General features: G+C 44.6%; 1 protein-coding gene and 1 pseudogene across 2 annotated transcripts in view; one reads left to right on the top strand and one right to left on the bottom strand.

The window, feature by feature from the left end:
* DNAJC13 (DnaJ heat shock protein family (Hsp40) member C13) overlaps positions 1-20,691 on the top strand; it is a 101,514-nt gene that overhangs the window by 47,920 nt on the left and 32,903 nt on the right. For both annotated transcript variants that reach the window (XR_008443974.1, XM_054019670.1), the window contains exons 23-33: positions 92-195; positions 285-444; positions 2,047-2,109; positions 2,572-2,673; positions 3,092-3,196; positions 11,372-11,574; positions 12,295-12,379; positions 12,625-12,779; positions 13,676-13,721; positions 17,430-17,584; positions 18,404-18,605. Coding sequence is in view for 1 of the 2 variants with exons in the window: in XM_054019670.1 (XP_053875645.1) it covers positions 92-195; positions 285-444; positions 2,047-2,109; positions 2,572-2,673; positions 3,092-3,196; positions 11,372-11,574; positions 12,295-12,379; positions 12,625-12,779; positions 13,676-13,721; positions 17,430-17,584; positions 18,404-18,605 (1,380 nt within the window). In the remaining variant the exon portion in view is untranslated. The remainder of the gene's footprint in view (positions 1-91; positions 196-284; positions 445-2,046; positions 2,110-2,571; positions 2,674-3,091; positions 3,197-11,371; positions 11,575-12,294; positions 12,380-12,624; positions 12,780-13,675; positions 13,722-17,429; positions 17,585-18,403; positions 18,606-20,691) is intronic.
* LOC128833261 (U4 spliceosomal RNA) lies at positions 16,339-16,422 on the bottom strand (annotated as a pseudogene).

Genomic DNA, 20,691 nt, shown 5'->3' with positions numbered 1-20,691 from the left:
ATAGATTGCATGTGGCAGCTTGCTAAAAACTCAATTTTAAGTGTATAATCTGAAATAACACCTGGTTTGTATACGTATGTTTCATTTATAGGTTAAGTACGAGTGCCTTTCAGAGGAAATAAAAATAGGGGATTATTATCTGAGATTATTGTTGGAGGAAGATGAAACTGAAGAGAGTGGAGCAATCAAAAAATCGTAAGCCACAGTTCAGCTTGTCTTCCTTATTTTTTTTCTGAGGTTTAATGCATGTTTTCTCCACTGTGAACTTTCTTCTGTTTTTGTAGGTATGAATTTTTCAATGAACTTTATCACCGGTTCTTGCTCACTCCTAAAGTGAACATGAAATGTTTATGTCTACAAGCACTGGCCATTGTTTATGGAAGATGTCATGAAGAAATAGGACAGTTTGGTGACACTAAATATATTGTTGGGATGTTGGAAAGGGTGAGTTTTGTTTGGCTGGCATTTTTTAGATAAAAATAAATGTAGTGGCTTAGTCATTGATATGCTGCTGTCCAGTTCAAATTTTGGCATTGCAGACTTCGCTTGAAGTTTCATTTGGAAGTTACTGCTGGATTGGGTCATTTTTAGTCAGTTTCTCTCTTCTAACCAGGGCCGGCTCCAGGCACCAGCGCAGCAAGCAGGTGCCTGGGGTGGCCCATGGAAGGGGGCGGCACGTCCGGCTCTTCGGCAGCAATTCGGTGGCGGGTCCCTCAGTCCCTCCTGAAGGGTAGACCTGCCACCGAATTGCTGCCGAAGAATGAAGCAACGGCGGTAGAGTGCCAATCGTGGCTTTTGCGTGTTTTCCTCTACCCCTCCCCCCCCCCGCTTGGGGCAGCAAAAACGCTGGAGCTGGCCCTGCTTCTAACTCGGTCTTAATTGATACATTCTGCTGATGAAAGTCTATGATGATGGCATTTTTAGTCACGTTACTTTAATATGCAAGAATGAAATGAGGCCAATAGTAGCTCTGCCTTAAGAGTAAAATATAAATAAAAACAATATACACTGCATTGAATGCAGTATTTTAGTCTTCTGCTTATTCCTGAAGCACAGCGGTTTAACAGCAAACTTGGAATTTTTGCTCCCCTGTGGAGAGTAGTCTTCCACTAAAGGGGACACTTTACCTTCAGAATGGCTGGTTCAAAGTGCATTGGCAGTGGCCTTTTAGGCAGGGTGTTTTCTCCAAAACTGTGGGTGTACTGGTATACTTAAGGATGATGGGTTGGAATTGTTTGTAACCATAAAACTTGGAAACCCTTCAATGGTAAAGGCAGACACAAACCATGTTTAAGTACAGTTGAGTTAATAGGTTCTAATTCTTATGCCTGTTTAATCTTTGAAGGTAAATTGAAGAGGTTTGGCCTATCAACAGGGTTGTTCATGGTTGCACTTCTCTAGCAGCAACTGAAATTAACATTTTAAGCTTTAGAGAGCTGCCTTTTTTACAGTGCTCTTGTCTTAGTAGTCTGGCAGTTCTTTCTGAAGAAACGTTAACTCAGCCCTTAAATGGGAGCTCATCTTTCATTTAAGTGAATTTAAATTATAAACTCATACATGCTTTAATACCAAATCAGCAATAGGATATAAGGTAATCTTAAAAATCAGTTAACCTTTAAAACGCCATTTCACAGTGAATTCTATAGCATGACTATTTGGCAGTGGTATTTTTACCTTTTTCATAACATGAACAATTAACGTGGATTAGGTGTGGTTCAGCAGAAAGTTGCATGCTTGAAATTACTTTGCACAAACAGACTACACAGTAAACTGTAGAAATTATTCAAGAGCTGTTTTTAGTATGAAAACAAATCCAATAATACTACCAAAATTAGTGAGACTGTTTTTATAGTGAAATCTTACTGTTATAAGTAACCTTATCTGTTTTTGCAGTTTTTATGTTTGTCACAAGATATTTGAGAATTGGATTTTACTCTATGGTTAATGCAACATGCTAACTTTTTGAGGCTTGATTAATTTGTACTTCCTGTTGGACATGTTTGACTTGTTCTTCCTTTTTCTTTTCTTTTCTTTAAACCCCAAAAGTGCACTGATAGACTTGAGCGGGACAGATTGATACTATTCCTTAACAAGCTCATTCTAAATAAGGTAGGAGATTTTATTCTTCCAGTACTTTAAAAGAAAATTCATGAAGCATGGATACATTTCTTACTGGTTAAAATTTTCTCCAGTTTGAAACTAATGCTTTGAGTTGATTTTAAAAACTGTAACTGAATCTCTAATCTTGTGTTTATTTAATGGAAAGAAAGATCTCTTATTAGATTAAAATGTTAAGGGTACAACTCTCTCGCTTTCTGGCACAGATGCTATATCTATAGGCATGATTTAAGGTTTCTTGAATGGGTAATGAGGGGATAAGGAAGTATAAATGTTCTGTGTTAGATTTCTAAAGAATATGGTTGAGTGTGAGGAGGAGAGTTGAAATCTCACTTTTGAATCCCATTAAAATACTATACATAGATGGCTCTTACAGTGCTTTTTACTTGCCCATAACACACTTATATAATGCTCACATTTATTTCATGTGAAGGTTTTCTCTCTTGTTTACAGAAAAATGTTAAGGACCTCATGGATTCAAATGGCATTAGAATCCTTGTGGATCTGCTTACCATGGCACATCTCCACACAAGCAGGGCTACAGTACCATTGCAAGTATGAGGTCTTTTGGTTTATTCACACTATGCCTTTTTAAGGGAATTTTTAAAATGGGACACCGTTTTTAAAGGGTGCTTGGTCAGAAACTAGGATTTTATGAAATTCAATCTTTTAAGGCTGATATCTTTCACTTATAACAATATTGAAAAACTCACAAAATTAAGGAAACTGGCTGAAGTTTCTCTACCAACCATAACCTTGTCCTTTCCCTGCACATACCATTTACAGTCTAAGCCTTCTTTAGCACCACCCAACTCTCATACCCCCTCCTAATGCACATCAGGCAAAAACACAGCCTTGTAAAATCCCCTCCATAAACTAGCCAGCTTCCAAATTGCTAAAGTCATATGGGATTAAGACTGGATCTTGCATTAAGTTGGTTACGTCATTTAAATATAAATATTTTAACTTTTAGAGCAATGTGATTGAAGCAGCACCTGATATGAAGAGAGAAAGTGAGAAAGAGTGGTACTTTGGCAATGCAGATAAAGAGAGGAGCGGTCCTTACAGCTTTACAGAGGTATCGTACTCTTTCGTTGCTGAGTCATAAAATAATTAAACTTAACGGCCATACTGGGCTAGTTTGACCCAATATCCTGTCTTCCAACAGTGGCCAGTGCAGGAATGAACAGAACAGGGTAACTGAGTGATCCATCCCCTGTCATCCAGTTCCAGCTTCTGTGAGGCAGGGGCTTAGGGACGCCCGGAACATAGGGTTGTGTCCCTGACCATCTTGGAATAGCCATTGATGGACCTATCCTTCATGAACTTATCTAGTTCTTTTTGGATCCCTGTTGTACTTTTGGACTTCACAACGTCCCTGGCAATGAATTCCACAGGTTGACTGTGCATTGTGTGAAGAAGTATTTCTTTGTTTGTTTTAAACCTGTTGCCTATTAATTTCATTGGGTAATCCCTGGTTCTTCTTCGAGTGCTTGCTCATATCCATTCCATTAGGTGTGTGCGCGCCGCGTGCACGATCGTCGGAAGATTTTCTACCCTAGCAACACCGGCGGGTCGGCTGTGGAGCCCCCTAGAGTGGCGCCTTCATGGCGCTGAATATATACCCCAGCCGACCCGGCGCCCCCTCAGTTCCTTCTTACCGCCCCTGACGGTCGTTGGAACTGTGGAGCGCTGCTTAGCTGTTCTCCACTCTCCCTAGCTTAGTTTGTTGTATCACAGTTATAGTTATAGTTATAGTTCTAGTGTTTATAGTTAAATAGTTAAATAGTTTAAAAGTTGTTCTAGTTGTTCTAAGTAGTTCAGGGGATTAAGGGGGTCGTCTCCCCCTTTCTCCCCCGGCCGCGGGGCCGGGCTCATGCCCAACGCTCCCGGCTTCAAGCAGTGCGCCTCCTGCGCTAAGCCTATGCCCACGAGCGACCCGCACGACTCCTGTCTGAAGTGCCTGGGAGAGTCCCATCAAACAGACAAGTGCAAGATCTGTAAGGCCTTCAGACCAAGGACCAAGAAGGAGCGGGACTTTCGGCTCCGGCAACTCCTGATGGAGGCGGCACTTAGTCCGGACGCTCCATCTACAAGTCAGGCCCCGGCACCTAGCACCTCGGTGCGCAGTGCCCCGGCGGCACCGGCTATGACGACCACGCGAGTGGCGTCAGACAAGCCTCCCCGGCACCGGACCTCGTCGGCACCGCAAGCAGTGCCTCGGCGCCGGTCATTATCCCCGGGGCATAAAAAAGCCCATAAGACGGGGACATCCGTGCTGAAGACGCCGGCTCCCCCAGTGCCGGGGGTAGAGCCGCGTCCGCCGGTGGAGCACCGGAAACAGGTGCCTCCAGCACCGTCGACTCCGGCGCCGAGGCCGTTGAGTCCGGTGCAGATAGCGTCTCCACCGAGACCGGCGGTGATACAGTGCCTCCCGTCGACTCCAGAGACCTTCGCGGCGGCGAGAGACTTAATAGCTCTCACGGAGCCGGCACCGCCTCAACCACCGGCACCGACTGCACCGTTGACTCGCCCGGTCCAGTCGAGGGGGAAACCTGCCTTGATGCGCCCTCCATCGCAAGGGCTGGAACCTCGGCACCGATCCAGGTCCCGAAGCAGGTCCCCACGCCGCTCGCAGTCCCGGCACCGAATATCGCCTCGGCACCGGTCGTACTCGCGGCCAAGATCTTCTTCGCGGCACCGCTCTACGTCTCGGCACTGCTATGATCGTCGGCACCGATCAACGTCGAGATGTAGTTCTCGGCACCGCTACGGTCGACGCTCGACGTCGAGAGGCCGCTCCCGGCACCGGGCATACTCCAGGTCCTCGTCGAGGTCCAGATCCGACTCCCGGCACCGACGAGGTCATCGGCACCGGTCGCGGTCCCGGCACCGATCGCCGGCACCGCGTAGAGATAGATCATCTCCGGACCGGCACCGTGCGGCACCGCAGCCAATCGGAATCGTCTCGACGCTCTCGGCACCGCCGTGGCCATCGAGATCGGAGTCCCACTCCTCGGCGGACCTCTCGAGATCGGCATACCCCCCTCAGGGGCAAGCCGAGGAACAGGACTTGGGCCATTGGCAGGAGATGGCAGAGGACCATTCTCATGGCCCATCTCACTGGTCGTTTTGGACCCCGTGGGCGTACCATCAGGCGCAAGGGGCTCCAATTGCTTCGACCTCTCGCTCCGGTCACTCCATCAGAGGGGCCCCGGAGTCCACCATTTCGCGGCCTCCGCCAGGGGGCATGGAGGCTTCTGTGTCCGCACCACCTGACGCCCTGGACCCAGGCGCAGGTGATGCTCCAGCCCAGGAACAGAGAGACCAGGACCAGCCCTTGGATCCTGTTCCACCGGAGGCATCTTCCTCTTCTTCTCCGGATGAGGCAGTGGGGGCACATCGTGCACAGGCCCACCTCCAATAGATCTTCGGGCTCACCAGGATCTTCTGCGCAGGATGGCCCGTAATATGGACCTGCAGGCGGAGGAGATAGTGGAGGTGCACGACCCGATCGTGAATATCCTTGGAGCGGATGCCCCATCGAGGGTAGCGTTACCCCTGATCCGCACGATACAAATCAATGCGGATACGATATGGCAAACTCCTGCCTCTATCCCACCCACAGCGAGAGGGGTGGAAAGGAAGTACTTTGTCCCATCTAAGGACTATGGGTACTTGTATACCCACCCCCAACCGTGTTCACTGGTGGTGGAATCAGTGAACGCACGAGAGCGCCACGGCCAGCAGGCTGCAGCGCCTAAATCAAAAGAGGCTAAGCGGCTCGATTTGTTTGGCCGTAAGGTATACTCAGCCGGAGGGCTACAACTTAGAGCGGCAAACCAACAGGCGCTACTGAGCCGCTACAATTTCAACTCCTGGAACTCTATGGGAAAGTTTAAGGAGTTGATTCCCCAAGAGTCCAGGGAAGAGTTTGGGGCCATGGTAGAGGAGGGCAAGAAGGTGGCTCGGACCTCCTTGCAGGCCTCCTTGGACATAGCAGACTCAGCTGCGAGGACCCTGGCTTCGGGTATCGCTATGCGCAGGATCTCCTGGCTTCAGGTTTCGGGTTTGCCTCCAGAGCTGCAGCAAACCCTACAGGATCTGCCCTTTGAGGGACATGGATTGTTCTCGGACAAGACGGACTCTCGCCTGCAGAGCCTCAAGGACTCGAGAACAATCATGCGCTCCCTGGGGATGCATGTTGTGGGCCCTCAGCGCAGACCATTTAGGCCGCAGCCTCAGCGCTTCTACCCCCCCCCCCCCCGCCTCGTCAGAGACCAGACTCGGCCCGGAGGCGAGGGCGAGGTGGTAGGAGAAGATGGGCTGGCCCTCAACCCGGTCAGAACCAGGGGCCACCAAGACCACCTTCAGGTCCTAGACAGAACTTTTGAAGGTGCGGTCGAGGACGGCGCCCCAGTCATCCCCCAGGATCCAGCCCCCTCCTTCCGGGATCGCCTCTCCCACTTCCACCGCGCTTGGTCCCTTATAACTTCGGACTGTTGGGTCCTCCGCACGGTGGAGAGGGGATACGCTATCCAGTTTTCTTCTATCCCCCCCCTCCCACCCCCCTTCCCCGTCCCTCTTCAGGGACCCTTCTCACGAGCAACTTCTTATACAGGAGGTTTCTACGCTCCTGGCCATGGGGGCCATAGAGGAGGTTCCGATAGAGTTAAGGGGCAGGGGATTTTATTCCCGTTACTTCCTGATCCCCAAGTCCAAAGGAGGTCTGCGGCCCATCTTGGACTTGCGCGGACTCAACAAATTCGTAGTAAAGTTGAAGTTCCGCATGGTCTCTTTGGGGGCCATTATCCCTTCCCTCGATCCTGGAGACTGGTTCGCCGCCCTCGACATGAAAGACGCATACTTTCACATCTCAATTGACCCACCTCACAGACGCTTCCTGCGATTCGTGGTAAACGCGATGCACTACCAATTTGCAGTCCTTCCCTTCGGCCTATCCTCGGCCCCAAGAGTGTTCACGAAATGTATGGCTGTCGTGGCAGCGTACCTTCGTCGGCAAGGGATACAGGTGTTCCCGTACCTAGACGACTGGCTGGTACGCGGTCGCACCAAGGAGCAAGTTCAAGCTCACGTCCACATAATAGTGCACACATTCAACGAGTTGGGCATCCTACTCAACAAGGACAAATCCACTCTAGAACCTACCCAGAGAATAGAATTCATAGGCGCAGTTCTAGACTCCAGACGTGCACAAGCCATCCTGCCAGACAACCGATTTGGCACCATCACGAGCCTCATTCAAGGGCTCCAGACGTTCCCAACTACCACGGTGAGGTCGTGCCTTACCCTGCTGGGTCACATGGCTTCCTGCACGTACGTAACCAGGCATGCCAGACTTCGGCTTCGCCCACTCCAGACCTGGGTGTCGTCAATATATCGACCACATCGGGACAGCCTGAACATGGTGGTCACGGTCCCGATCTCGGTCCTGACCTCCCTCACCTGGTGGCTAGATCACAATGTGGTCTGCGAGGGGATGCCATTTCACGCCCCACAACCCTCTCTGCACCTGGTCACAGACGCTTCATCTCTGGGTTGGGGTGCCCATCTCAACGAACACCATACCCAGGGCCTGTGGACTGCACCCCAGCTAGCCCTGCACATCAATGTTCGGGAACTGATGGCGGTGCGCCTGGCGTGCCAGGCATTTCTCAACCTCCTACGTGGCCGATGTGTGTTAGTTCTCATCGACAACACCACGGCCATGTTTTACATCAACAAGCAAGGAGGAGCACGTTCGTCAATTCTATGCCAAGAGGCCATTCGCCTGTGGGACTTCTGCATCGCCCACTCAATCCATCTCACGGCGTCGTTCCTCCCTGGAGTCCAGAACACTCTAGCGGACCGACTCAGCAGGTCCTTCCAGACGCACGAGTGGTCTATCCGTCCGGACATCATACATTCCATCTTCCAAAAGTGGGGGTTTCCCCAGATAGACCTGTTTGCATCTCGAGACAACAGGAAGTGCCACGTGTTCTGCTCCCTACAAGGTCGAGCTCCGGGCTCCCTCTCGGATGCGTTTCTCCTTCCCTGGAAAGACCACCTGTTTTATGCCTTCCCTCCGTTTCCTCTGGTCCACAAGGTACTGCTCAAATTGCGCAGAGACCAGGCACAGGTAATTCTGGTCGCTCCAGCGTGGCCGAGACAACATTGGTACACCACACTGTTGGAACTCTCGGTTCAGACACCGATCCCGCTTCCGTTGTGTCCGGATCTCATCTCTCAGGACCACGGCCGGCTGCGTCACCCCGACCTGCAATCACTCCACCTCACGGCGTGGCTGCTCCATGGTTCACCCAGGCAGAGCAGCAATGCTCGCACTCTGTCCAACAGATTCTGCTGAGCAGTAGGAAGCCCTCAACACGCACCACGTACCTGGCCAAGTGGAAGCGGTTCTCCTGTTGGTGCGAACAACGAGCCATGTCCCCGTTGCAGGCACCCATTCCTCTCATTTTGGAATATCTCCTCTCCCTAAAACAGCAGGGGTTGGCGATATCTTCAATTAGAGTTCACCTGGCCGCTATATCGGCTTTTCACCCAGGGGAACTCGCGTCCTCGGTATTCTCTAACCCGATGGTCGTTAGATTCCTCAAGGGCTTAGACCGGATGTACCCACAACAACGTCAGCCCGTTCAGACGTGGGACCTCAACCTGGTTCTCTCCAAGCTCACAGGTCCTCCATTCGAGCCACTGGCCACCTGTTCACTTTTGTACCTATCCTGGAAGACAGCCTTCCTTGTAGCCATCACCTCAGCAAGGCGCGTTTCTGAACTCAGGGCGCTTACATCCGAGCCCCCTTATACAGTTTTCCATAAGGATAAAGTGCAGCTTCGTCCACATCCTGCCTTTCTCCCTAAGGTGGTTTCTCCTTTTCATATCAACCAGGACATCTTTCTCCCGGTCTTTCATCCCAAACCACATGCCACTCGCCAGGATCAACGTTTGCATTCCCTGGACGTACGAAGGGCCCTGGCCTTCTATATTGACCGCACAAAGCACTTTAGAAAGACGACGCAACTCTTCATTGCAGTGGCCGACCGAATGAAAGGCTCACCGGTCTCCTCACAACGCCTATCCTCCTGGATTACGTCTTGCATCCGGACTTGCTATGACCTGGCAGGTGTCTCAGCACCGCACCTCACCGCTCACTCCACGAGGGCCCAGGCTTCCTCGACGGCTTTCCTGGCACAAGTTCCGATCCAGGACATTTGTAGAGCAGCGGTTTGGTCATCAGTCCACACATTTACAGCTCACTATGCACTAGTGCAGCAGTCCAGAGACGATGCTGCTTTCGGATCAGCGGTTTTGCACACAGCAATGTCTCACTCCGACCCCACCACCTAAGTTGGGCTTGGGAGTCACCTAATGGAATGGATATGAGCAAGCACTCGAAGAAGAAAAGACGGTTACTCACCGTTGTAACTGTTGTTCTTCGAGATGTGTTGCTCATATCCATTCCAAACCCGCCCCCCGTCCCCACTGTCGGAGTAGCCGGCAAGAAGGAACTGAGGGGGCGCCGGGTCGGCTGGGGTATATATTCAGCGCCATGAAGGCGCCACTCTAGGGGGCTCCACAGCCGACCCGCCGGTGTTGCTAGGGTAGAAAATCTTCCGACGATCGTGCACGCGGCGCGCACACACCTAATGGAATGGATATGAGCAACACATCTCGAAGAACAACAGTTACAACGGTGAGTAACCGTCTTTTCTTGTGTTTATATGAAGGGGTCAATAACATTTCCTTATTCACTTCCTCCACACTGTTGCTGATTTTGATAGACCTCTCTCTCACACACCTGGTAGTATCTCTTCTAAAATATCAATCCAAGTCATCTTAATCTCTCCTCATACAGATGCTGTTCCATACCCTTAGTAATTTTTGTTGCCCTCTGTACTTCTTCCAATTCTAATATATCTTTTTTGAGATGGGGCATGGGCATACCATGGATATATATGTAGTGGCATTATGATATTATCTATCCCTTTCCTAATGATCCCTAACATTGTAAGGTGTGGTTTTTTTTTGTTTGTTTGTTTTGACAGCTGCAGCTGCACATTGAGCAGATGTTTTCAGAGAACTATCCACAATGACTCCAAGATCTCTCTCTCTCTCTCTCGAGCGGTGACAGCTAATTTAGACCCCATCATTTTGTATGTCTAGTTGGGATTTCCAATGTGCATTACTTTGGAATCAGTGTTCCTTTTTCAAGAGGCCAGGATATTGTCTTTATAAAAGAGCTGAATAGAAGAGGAAAGAGTCTACACTGCTCCAATAAGTGCACATTGGTTAACATAACTTATCAGACATTGGATACAGCTAGATAATCCTCTCCCACCCAAGCTTGAGAATTCATGGAGTCCTAGGTAATAAAGGGGAGTGATACTATCACCACCCCTCTGACTGTAACTGGCATTCTAAAAGCATGGTAGAGTTCCACAAGTTACTGCTTGTACCTGCCGTATGGTGGAATGAATTAGTCTTCTAGTTTACTGCTCTCTGAGCCAGTAGGAGCACCATCATAAAAAATAAATCTTATTTAACATGAAAATGGTTTTAAAATGCAAAGATGTGCATTGATGTACCAAATTACTGTTATAATGAATTGTCTTACACTTAATCCGCATCCAATATATATTTAGTATTGTTCTGATGTGTACATTAAGCTTATTGGGTACCAATCTCTGAAAAATGTGGGTATGGCACATTTAATGTAGTTTTGATTCATAAACTTCTAATTTTGTTGTGCTAAGGAAAGATTAAATTCTCAAAGGAAATTAGTGATCTGATCATTTTGGAAATGGTGTTCGTGCTTTTTATCTTCCTAACACAAACTACCAAATGGTGTAAAATATTATTATTTTTAAGAGTGCAAGAATCTAAGCTTTGAGTTCTAATTCTGTGTAGTCTCCAAATGAGATCAATAATCCAATTTACTATAAAGACTTGACTAAAAAAAAAAATCAGTTGAAAATGTCTTCCAAGTTGGTTTTCTTTTGCTTTTCTGGGCCCTTTTTTTCCTGTCATACAAAGGGTAGATTTTAGAGCTCCTAAAGGGAACAGGAATATTTAGGCTGTATTGGTTTTTCATAGCAAAAAATCTTTTTCATACTTGGAGGGCATCTGATTTTATATGCATTATGAGCTACCAAGACAAGCAATGAAAAATACCAGAAAACCTTACTGCTCATAGTGTGAAGCATCTAACGTGTACCTCTGATTTTTAAAAAAGATGCAGGAATTATGGACCAAGGGAAAGCTGACTGCAAAAACACGTTGCTGGGCTCAGGGTATGGATGGCTGGAGACCATTGCAGTTTATCCCTCAGCTTAAATGGTGCTTGCTAGCCAGTGGACAGGCTGTGCTGAATGAGACTGACCTTGCCACACTTATCCTCAACATGTTGATCACAATGTGTGGCTATTTTCCCAGCAGGTAACGAGTCTCTTTAGTTCCAAGAGGAGAAAATGGCTGTAACTTTCCATGGTGGTAGCAAATGTGCATAATTGCTATTCCAGTTTTATTGATCTACTTCCTGGGTTAAATGGGAGAAACTCTTTAAACAGGACCTGCATCTACCATCTCGTAGCGAATTTCATTTGGTTAGTGAACGTGGAAATGTTAATCTTTCTACCACGAAAGCAGAGATGAACTAATGCAGTTTTATGATGGGACAAAGATAAATCCATTTAATAGAAGTGCCATAAAACTTCATGGTCACTGCTGCATTGACTGCTCCTTCTCAAACTGAAATTACAATAATTTAACATTGTCTTAAAAATATAACAGAAGTGAATGTCTCAGGTTACTTTGATAGCATTAGAAATATAATCAAACTTTTTATAACTCTTCTTAAACAGATAGTTAATCTCTCTCTTTCCATGAGTGAATACTTAATGTGAATTTTACTAAACCTTGCTGATATACTCTCTATCAAAGCTAAGACCAGGTGAAAGTTTGAATATTTAAGAAATGGGGATAGTAAAACTTGTTGGAATGTATATTCAGGATCTTGATATCAACCCAGTCCATTGGATCAAAATCTAAAATCTGCCTGAGAAATCAGTTAAACGTTTAAAATAAAAGCACAAATACTGTATTTATATTTATGTATTATACACTAAAAACATTGATTGGGAAAATGCATATTTTTAGGGATCAAGATAATGCCATTATAAGACCTTTGCCCAGAGTAAAGAGGCTGCTTTCAGACAGTACTTGCCTTCCCCATATTACTCAGGTAAGTTGCTTGTTTTTTCTGTTCTTGAGAAATGTGTAAATATCCAGAAATGATTCCAGCTAACTTAAATTATATTAAGTCATTATGTTCTGGGCTGTTGTGCTTCTTTCTGGTGTATTGCACTAACGTTTTTTGGTTTTAATTATTCAATTGTGATTAGCTGGTTAAAGCTAGTTTGTTTTATGGCTACTGCTCATCTAAAACTTGTAGATGCTCCATGTAAACGCTGTTTGTCTTCATTTCAGCTGCTGTTGACATTTGACCCTATCCTTGTTGAGAAAGTTGCCATATTGCTGTTCCACATCATGCAAGATAACCCACAATTATCTCGTTTTTATCTAAGCGGAGTATTCTTCTTTATCATGATGTACACAGGTTCCAATGTACTTCCTGTTGCAAGGTAAGGACAAGAGGAAAGGTAAAAATAACAATTTTAGGTATTTATGCTTGGAACTGCCTCTGCATATTAATACTCCTAACTAGATAGGGGAACCTGTTACTTCTATTAAGCAGTGAACAGCAAGGTTTTTTTATAGTGGCTTGCTTGTTTGATTCTGTACAAGTGATTAAGCTATACAAAACTTCACATGTCCACTTTGGTAATGTGTATACAGTTACAATTTTGTTGAACTGAAGTAGTGTTTGGGAGTTTGGGGGAGTGTGTGCCTATAGCGTGCCCAGCTGTACAGCTAAAATCATACATCTGGTCAAGGCTTCCATTGACTTAGAGCCATGAGAGCAAGTACATGAGTACATAATACCAGAATTAGAAGAAATATTGTAGGCTTTTGATGTGTACTATTTGAGCTTTTATTTTTATAATAGTTGGGGCCCAACAATGTGATTGATATAAGGGTCCATAAAACTCCTTGCAGGATCAATGCCTAAAACACTTAATGTAAACATTCACGTTTATCAGACTTGTATCTTCAAGTGTATGTAAATGGCTTTCTATTAAGCTCATGAATTTGAGTTTTAAAGCAATTTTGCTGCATGTAATGAATTCTTCTCCCCATACATTAAGAATTCAAATGTATACAACAGAATATCAGAAGTAAGTTCTCTGTTGTAAATATGTGTCACTGATATCTTGATATCTAAACAGTAAAAAATTCAAAGCTTTCCATAAAGCTTATGAGGAGGCAAAAAATCTAGGCTTAAGCTATAAATTTGATGTAAAGATAGGACTAAAATGGAAAAGCAAATGCATTTTTGAATTAGCATCTATACTGCTCTCTTTTCTGCAGAGCCGCATTGAGAATACCACTGAACTGAAAAACATTCCTTTTCTCCTAGGTTTTTGAAGTACACTCATACAAAACAAGCTTTCAAGTCTGAAGAGGTGAGTAAAAATTACTAGTATAAAAACATTTATTTTTGCTCTCCTAAGTTAACTAGTGAATTCTACAGAAAACATTTAATATAGTATACTCCTTCAGTTTTCAATCTTTCTACCTTGTGCTTACATCCTCATAATAAAGGGACACTCTCGCTTTCTATTTTGTTAAAGACTTTTCTTTTCCCTCCTTGCATTCATGTTTAAAGTCCTCTTTATAAAAAAAAAAAAAAAAAAACACCAAAAAACAAATTCAGCTTGAACAGACAACTACCTAATTCTCTTGGCTGTGTTGCTTGTGACCGTCGTGCATTGGCAGTAACCATAGGCATGCACAGCACATTTCATTAGGGTGTGCACCCAGGGAATTTTATTTATTTATTTATTTTTTTAAAAGGTGAACATCATAAAGGTTGAGGTGTGGGAGGGAGTGGGGGTGTGGGAGGGGGTGTGGTGTGCAGGAAGGGGCTCAGGGCAAGGGATTGGGGCAGCGGAAGGGTGCGGAGTGCAGGAGGGGGCTCAGGGCAGGGAGTTGGGATGCAGGAGGGGTGCAAGGTGTGGGCAGGTGGCTCAAGACAGGGTTGGGGTGCAAGGTGCAGGAGGGGTTCGGGCTCTGGTCTGGTGCTGCTTACCTGCAGCGGCATGCTGGCTGCCTGCCTGCCTGCCCTGGTCCCGCGCCACGCTGCGCCGCTCACCACGTCCCTGCATGGCCCCCGGGGTGGGACACAGGGTTCCGCGTGCTGCCCTTGCCACATTCCAGGTACCTCCCCCGAAGCTCCCATTGGCCGCGGTTCCCCATTCCCAGCCAATGGGAGATGCGGGGGGCGGTGCCTGGAGCAAGGCACGGAGCCCTCTGCCCCCTCACCCCACCCCATCGGGGCCCCAGGAACGTGGTGCTGTGCCGGCCGCTTCTGAGAGCGGCGCGGGGCCTGCGGCACCACAGGGGGCAAATCCCGCGGGCTGGATCTAGCCCATGGGCATTAGGGTGTGCCTGGGCATTAGGGTGTGCCTGGGCATTAGGGTGTGCCTGGGCATTAGGGTGTGCCTGGGCATTAGGGTGTGCCTGGGCACACCCTGTGCACACGCCTATGGCAGTAATTCATTACCAAATACAGGGCATAGACTCCTGTATTCTTGACTTCTGTCAGTTGAATCTCCTTTAGAAAGCATCCTGTTTGTAATATCTGCTCTTTCTCTGTCTTCTAGAGAAGACCATGAAGAAATGCCATTTGCACAGCCAAGTAGCTTTTCCTGCTGCTCGTTCAATCCGGCCTAGTCAGTGCATTAAACATACTCTTCTTTCCTAAATTCAAACCAAGCATTTGCAACTAAGATGTGACAAAGTTTATTTTAGTAGTGCTACAAATAGCCATTGGAGTACCAATCCAAGCAACTACTCGTTCCTCTTACAATTAGACCCTTTGAGACACCTAGATCTCACTGCTTACCACCTCTCCAGCAGATCTCCAGGCAACATTCCCATTTGTTAACAGTGGGATTTCACTAGACACTGCCTATTTGCATGTCTCGTGTGTGCATCTAGGCATGCAGCAAAAGATCTAACTTGGGTCTTAAAGTGAGGTGAGTGAACACTTTAAGATGACCAGAGAAGTCTGTTTTCTGAGACTGAATTTTTTGTCCTAGGAAGCTTCAAAATTGGACATTGGCTTGTAATGTGTTTTAAAGAAAAACCTTCACTAGAACCCCATGGAAATAATAGGGGGAAGCACATTCCCTATATTCAGTGGCAGAGAGAGACACAATCTGGTGGATTCCATTACCTTCCCCATCCAACATCTTGTTCAGGAGTAAAATCATATGAATTTTTACAGCTTGTGTGGCCTCTATCTTCCGAACTTGCAGCTAGGATGACTGCAATTGGCATTTCAAAAGAGCTCTGTTTACTCTTCGTAACTCAAGTGGAAGCAGCTTCAAGCTAAGATGAATTTATAGCACCTTCTGGCTTGGCCAGTACAATGATCCTTTAAACTCTTTATAGTTTGTGGACCATAAATCTCTGATATCAGTTGTGTGCACACACAGCTATTCCACTTGGAGGAACACAATGCCTAGTAAATGATCAAGCTAAAGGAATCCAGTGAACTAAGTCTATTTCTCTTTGTTTTTTGGTGTGAAGTGGCAAAAATGAAGAACTTGGAACTCTAACCATTAGTTTTAGGTTGTTATATATTAGGAACTCCTTGTCCAACTCCTTTTAAACTTTGCAGGAAGGTTCCTGGCCAAAGTAGAATTTAACATTACAATTTTTAGATGAATTTGAATTTTGTGAATTTTAGTAGGGAGACGGCCAAATAGTTTTTTTTAATGGAAACTTGGTTGCAGCTTAATAAACTGTGGGAAGTAGTGCTTGTGGGTGTTAATACTCAGTCACCTTTTTAAAGAGGATAAATTGCCCTTGTAGAAAGTGCATCTTAATTCACCCACTCTACATATGTCAGAGCATTAAATCTACAAAGCTGAACCCAAGGGAGGAGATAGTATCCAGAAGTTGCTTATCATGTTAGTCTGGTGGTGGTTTCCCAAGGATTGTTTTGTTTTTCCTTTCTTTTTTTTTTTTTCTTTTTTTCTTTTTTCTTTTTGATACAGAAGGCCTGCAAATACATTGTTTTGTCTGAAAGTTTTCAACTAGCAATAATCACACCTCAGATTAACCTCATTGGCTATGATACTGCCACTGTGCAAATTTTAAACCATATAAAAATTGAATAATTTTTACAAAAATAACATTTTAGAGCTGAACTTCTATTGCTACTATAGTATGTGTGTCTGTCTGCCTGTAGTACTGTGCCTCTGAATTAAACATACTTCCTATTAGCATTCTTATAGTAAGCAGGATCCAAGAACTTGTTCTGTAAACCAGCATAACTTTCCATGTTCTGATGTACTTTATTCAAGATATAAGGGGTGCTAGCTCACATCAGATCTTTTTTTAAATTCATGATATCAAAAAGGATTTACAATATCGTTGCTTGTTAAAATCTTTAAACTTAAACTAGATCAGTGATGTAGCAAACAATTTGATCAGTAAATGATATAATGAAATCTGTCTGGATAGCTTTTAGGAATTTTAGATAGGATTTTTGGCTCATACAGTTAAGACCTAGTGATGAATTTGAGTTCTGGAGAGATACTTGCTACTTGTTCTAGTCTTGCCATTCGCTGCAAAATCAATATTCTGCAGAAAACTTCAGTGTCTTATGAATGCTTTCCATTGATGAGCTGAAACATACTGCTGTTGGACATAACTACAATGACCTTAAGATTAGTGTCTCTTATAGTCCACGGCTTTTATATCTCTAAGGATGATGGGCTTCACTGCCCTGGGTGTAAAACTGGTATACTTTTTAAAGTGCTATGACTGTTCTGGGTTATATACTGTAAGTCACAGTTGCTTACTTAGCTGTTTCACTCCTTTACAAGTGATGAGAAGATGACTCATGGTCAGCATCCTTTAAAAAATCAGCCTCCTTAAATTTAAGTAGCTGTTAATGACTAGCAAATTTTTGCATACTCAAAGCTATGTAAAGAAAATTTATACAAAAACATTTAAGATCCTAACCCATTTCATTGAATTCCACTGTAAAATAGGAAAGCCGTATCCCAGTGTATGTTAATCATGCAATGAGTGTGATCAAACTACAACTTAACTTGCAAATACCTCAATACCTGTGAAATTCTTTTTTTTTTTTTTAGACAAAAGGGCAAGATATAGTTCAAAGAAGTATACTAGGACACATCCTTCCTGAAGCAATGGTGTGTTATTTAGAAAACTATGAGCCAGAAAAATTTTCTGAAATTTTTCTTGGGGAATTTGACACTCCAGAAGCAATTTGGAGCAATGAAATGAGGTAACTATTTGTATCTATTTCCCATTAAATAGAGGTTCCAGTCTTTTGATTAAACTTGTATTAAGTGCATACCATGTGATTTGACCAGGATTAGTTGGTATAGTATATTTTACATCTTGGGCAAAGAGGGCTCAGTGGTTCACTTCACTTAGTTATAGTAGCAGTTGCCTGTAGAAACTCTCTCCAGTGAAATGGATTTAGTTGTCCCAATTAAGTCTTTCTTTAGCCCTCTGTTCACATCATAAAGCCAGGAAACAACATGGCATGGAAGCCCATAGTACAAATATCAGTGTTTATAGAACAGTTTACGCCATTTCACTTTAAATTCTCCCATGCCTGCCTACTTCATGCTCAGTTAGTGTCAACAAATGTTATCTGTCTCTAGAGTGTGACCATTCTTCACAGTTTCCTCTGTAAACTACATGGTGTTGCAAATCATATAATTCCTGAGAGGTATTTCCCATATAAAGCATGGAAAATCTTTCTAATTATATACCCTTTTTTATATAAATCTAAATCTTCAGTGTTGAAACAAATTTGAGACTGCTCTCAAATAGGCGAATAAGTAGGTAGAACTGTGTACACAGCTTCTGTATTACTGCTTAATTTTTTTTGTTTCGGTGTCTTAAAATTAAAACCAGTCACATGAGATTATAGCACTGTAGTATCCCAAATTTCATAAGACTTTTAATCTGTTCAAGAAAATATGGCTAATTATGGGATATTAAACCCTTGTCAAAAATGCTGCTTAGTGTACTTATGAAAAGTACCTGACCAAAATCTTGTATTTGTATAATTCTTGATGTTTGCCATTCACAGGCGCCTTATGATCGAGAAGATTGCTGCTCACCTTGCTGACTTCACCCCTCGTCTTCAAAGTAATACAAGAGCACTCTATCAGTACTGCCCCATACCAGTTATCAACTATCCACAACTGGAGAATGAGCTGTTCTGTAATATTTATTACCTCAAACATCTGTGTGATACACTCCTATTTCCAGATTGGCCAATTAAAGATCCTGTAAGTCAGAAATCTTTCTATGCTTGTATATCCATAGCACATATGCACAAACCTAACAAAACTCAAACATTTCTAAAATCCAAAAAACCAGGAGTGATAAATTGTCTTAATAGTTGGCTTCAAACCTTGTTTCTTCCATAAACCTCAATATACTTTTTGGTTTACATCTGCAAGTCTTGAGCTCATGCCAAGCTGCTGTACTGGATCTAAACTTTGGGTCCCACATGCTCTTTGCTTTCTGGGCTGGGCAGAGTTTAACTTTCTCTCTGAACGTGTAGGCATACACTCCCGATACAGCCTCCGTGTCTGACGTTCCTGTTGCCAGTGGGGACCCTGCAGTCCTATTGCATAGACCCTGAAGTTAGCACCAGCTCCCGCAAGCCTCACAGTAGCTGATGCACATTGAGTTCTATCAAAGCTGTGGACCTGCTGTAACAACTTCTGTATGATGAACCAAAAATCAGTATTGGGTAAACAGGAATATAATTGAATTGTCCTCTGAATTCTTGATTATGGCATGAAAAAACTATTCTGCTGCTGTAACAATCAGATATGATTGCTCATACTTCCCTTTGTTTCAGCAACTCTTGGGATGTCTACACTGCAATGTGAGTCTGGGGTTTGAATTTAGGCTCAAGGCCCCTACCCCTTCCATCTACACATAAACCTTACTAATCAGGGCTCAGTCCCAGGGGGTGGAGAGTCTGAGCCTGATTCAAGCCGGGGCCCAGGTTTAAGCCATATCGCTTTGCAGTTTGTAGAGACAGACCCACTGGGTTCATGCTCTGGGACTCCACCAGAAATATTCCATGATCCCACAGGCCAGGTATCTTTGTCCTCTGGGCAGTCGAGTCTAGTGGACAATCAAATTTTCCCACAGTGCACTACAAACAAAGGACTAGAGCAGCCAAATTTTGGGAGGATGCTAGGAAGTCTAGGATATGGGAGGTTGGACTTAGTCTGCCCACATAAAACAGTGTAGACACTGGAGCCCCAGGATGGGACACAGGGTTCAACAGTTCCTAACCTGCGGTTACAAATGGGTATAGACACTCAGCCCCAGGTTAACAAACCCAGGGTAGGCTAACTGAGTTTTACTAACCCTGGTCTTAAAGAGACTAAGCCAGATAAATAACCTGACAAACTCTTTTAGTAACTCTTCTTTTAATGCTTAAACTGCTAAAGCTTAACAAAAAACATAGACTTAAACTGCATAGATGGCTATTTCAACATTGACAGTTAACCCAGGTCATTGGCACCTCAGTTAGCCTAACAAGGATGAGAGCATTCCCACTGCAAAGCCAAATCTGCATTACCATTTCTGCCCTCATGTATGTGCCTGGAAATGTAGCCCATGGTTCTTTGTGCTGAGATCCTGTAAGACTTTCCCAGTAAATTGGGAGAGAACTTATTTATCATTTCGGGGAATTGTGGGATGGACACTGGAGGACTGCTGACTTGAATGACTTATTTATTTTCCCCTGTGCCCTCAATACAAAGTAGACCACTTCCAGCCTGACTTAGAACAGAGCCTGAGTTGTAGCCCATCCCATACAGCCAGGTAAATTGGCCTGTGCTTAAAGTGCCTCTAAAAAGCCAGGTCAGAGGTTTTTTCATTTGTGAATGGTAGTGGGGTTAAGGCTAAGAATAGATATGATATTCTCTTAGTCTTTGCAGTTCACCTCATTTGTACAATGAAACTAAAGATCTTGTATAGTCACTTATTCCTCATATGCAGAGGAATGTTTGGTTGTCTTAAATTACTCATTGAAACTTACAATATGTAAAATTTTTCAGGTACAGTACACTTTCTAGAGCTCTGTCCACTCCAAATTTAAATGTAACACGTTTTTAAGAACGGAAGACAGTAGCGTGGAGCAAAATCAGAATCCCAGGGTGCCTCAGTTAAGGATAAAAACTACCTTAGAAAGCATTTAAAATAGGAGTATCTGAGTGATGTTACATGCTAACATTAAAAAAAAATTTCACCTCTGCATTAAGTGTAGCTACCTATATATATTAGCATTTAGCCACAAACTGGAAAACAGCTTTATTTGCGAGCAACTCAAACAGGCAACATTGCCTG

Source organism: Malaclemys terrapin, chromosome 2, assembly GCF_027887155.1.
Source record: "Malaclemys terrapin pileata isolate rMalTer1 chromosome 2, rMalTer1.hap1, whole genome shotgun sequence".
Classification (NCBI taxonomy): domain Eukaryota; kingdom Metazoa; phylum Chordata; order Testudines; family Emydidae; genus Malaclemys; species Malaclemys terrapin.
This window is presented reverse-complemented; position numbering and strand designations above follow the sequence as displayed.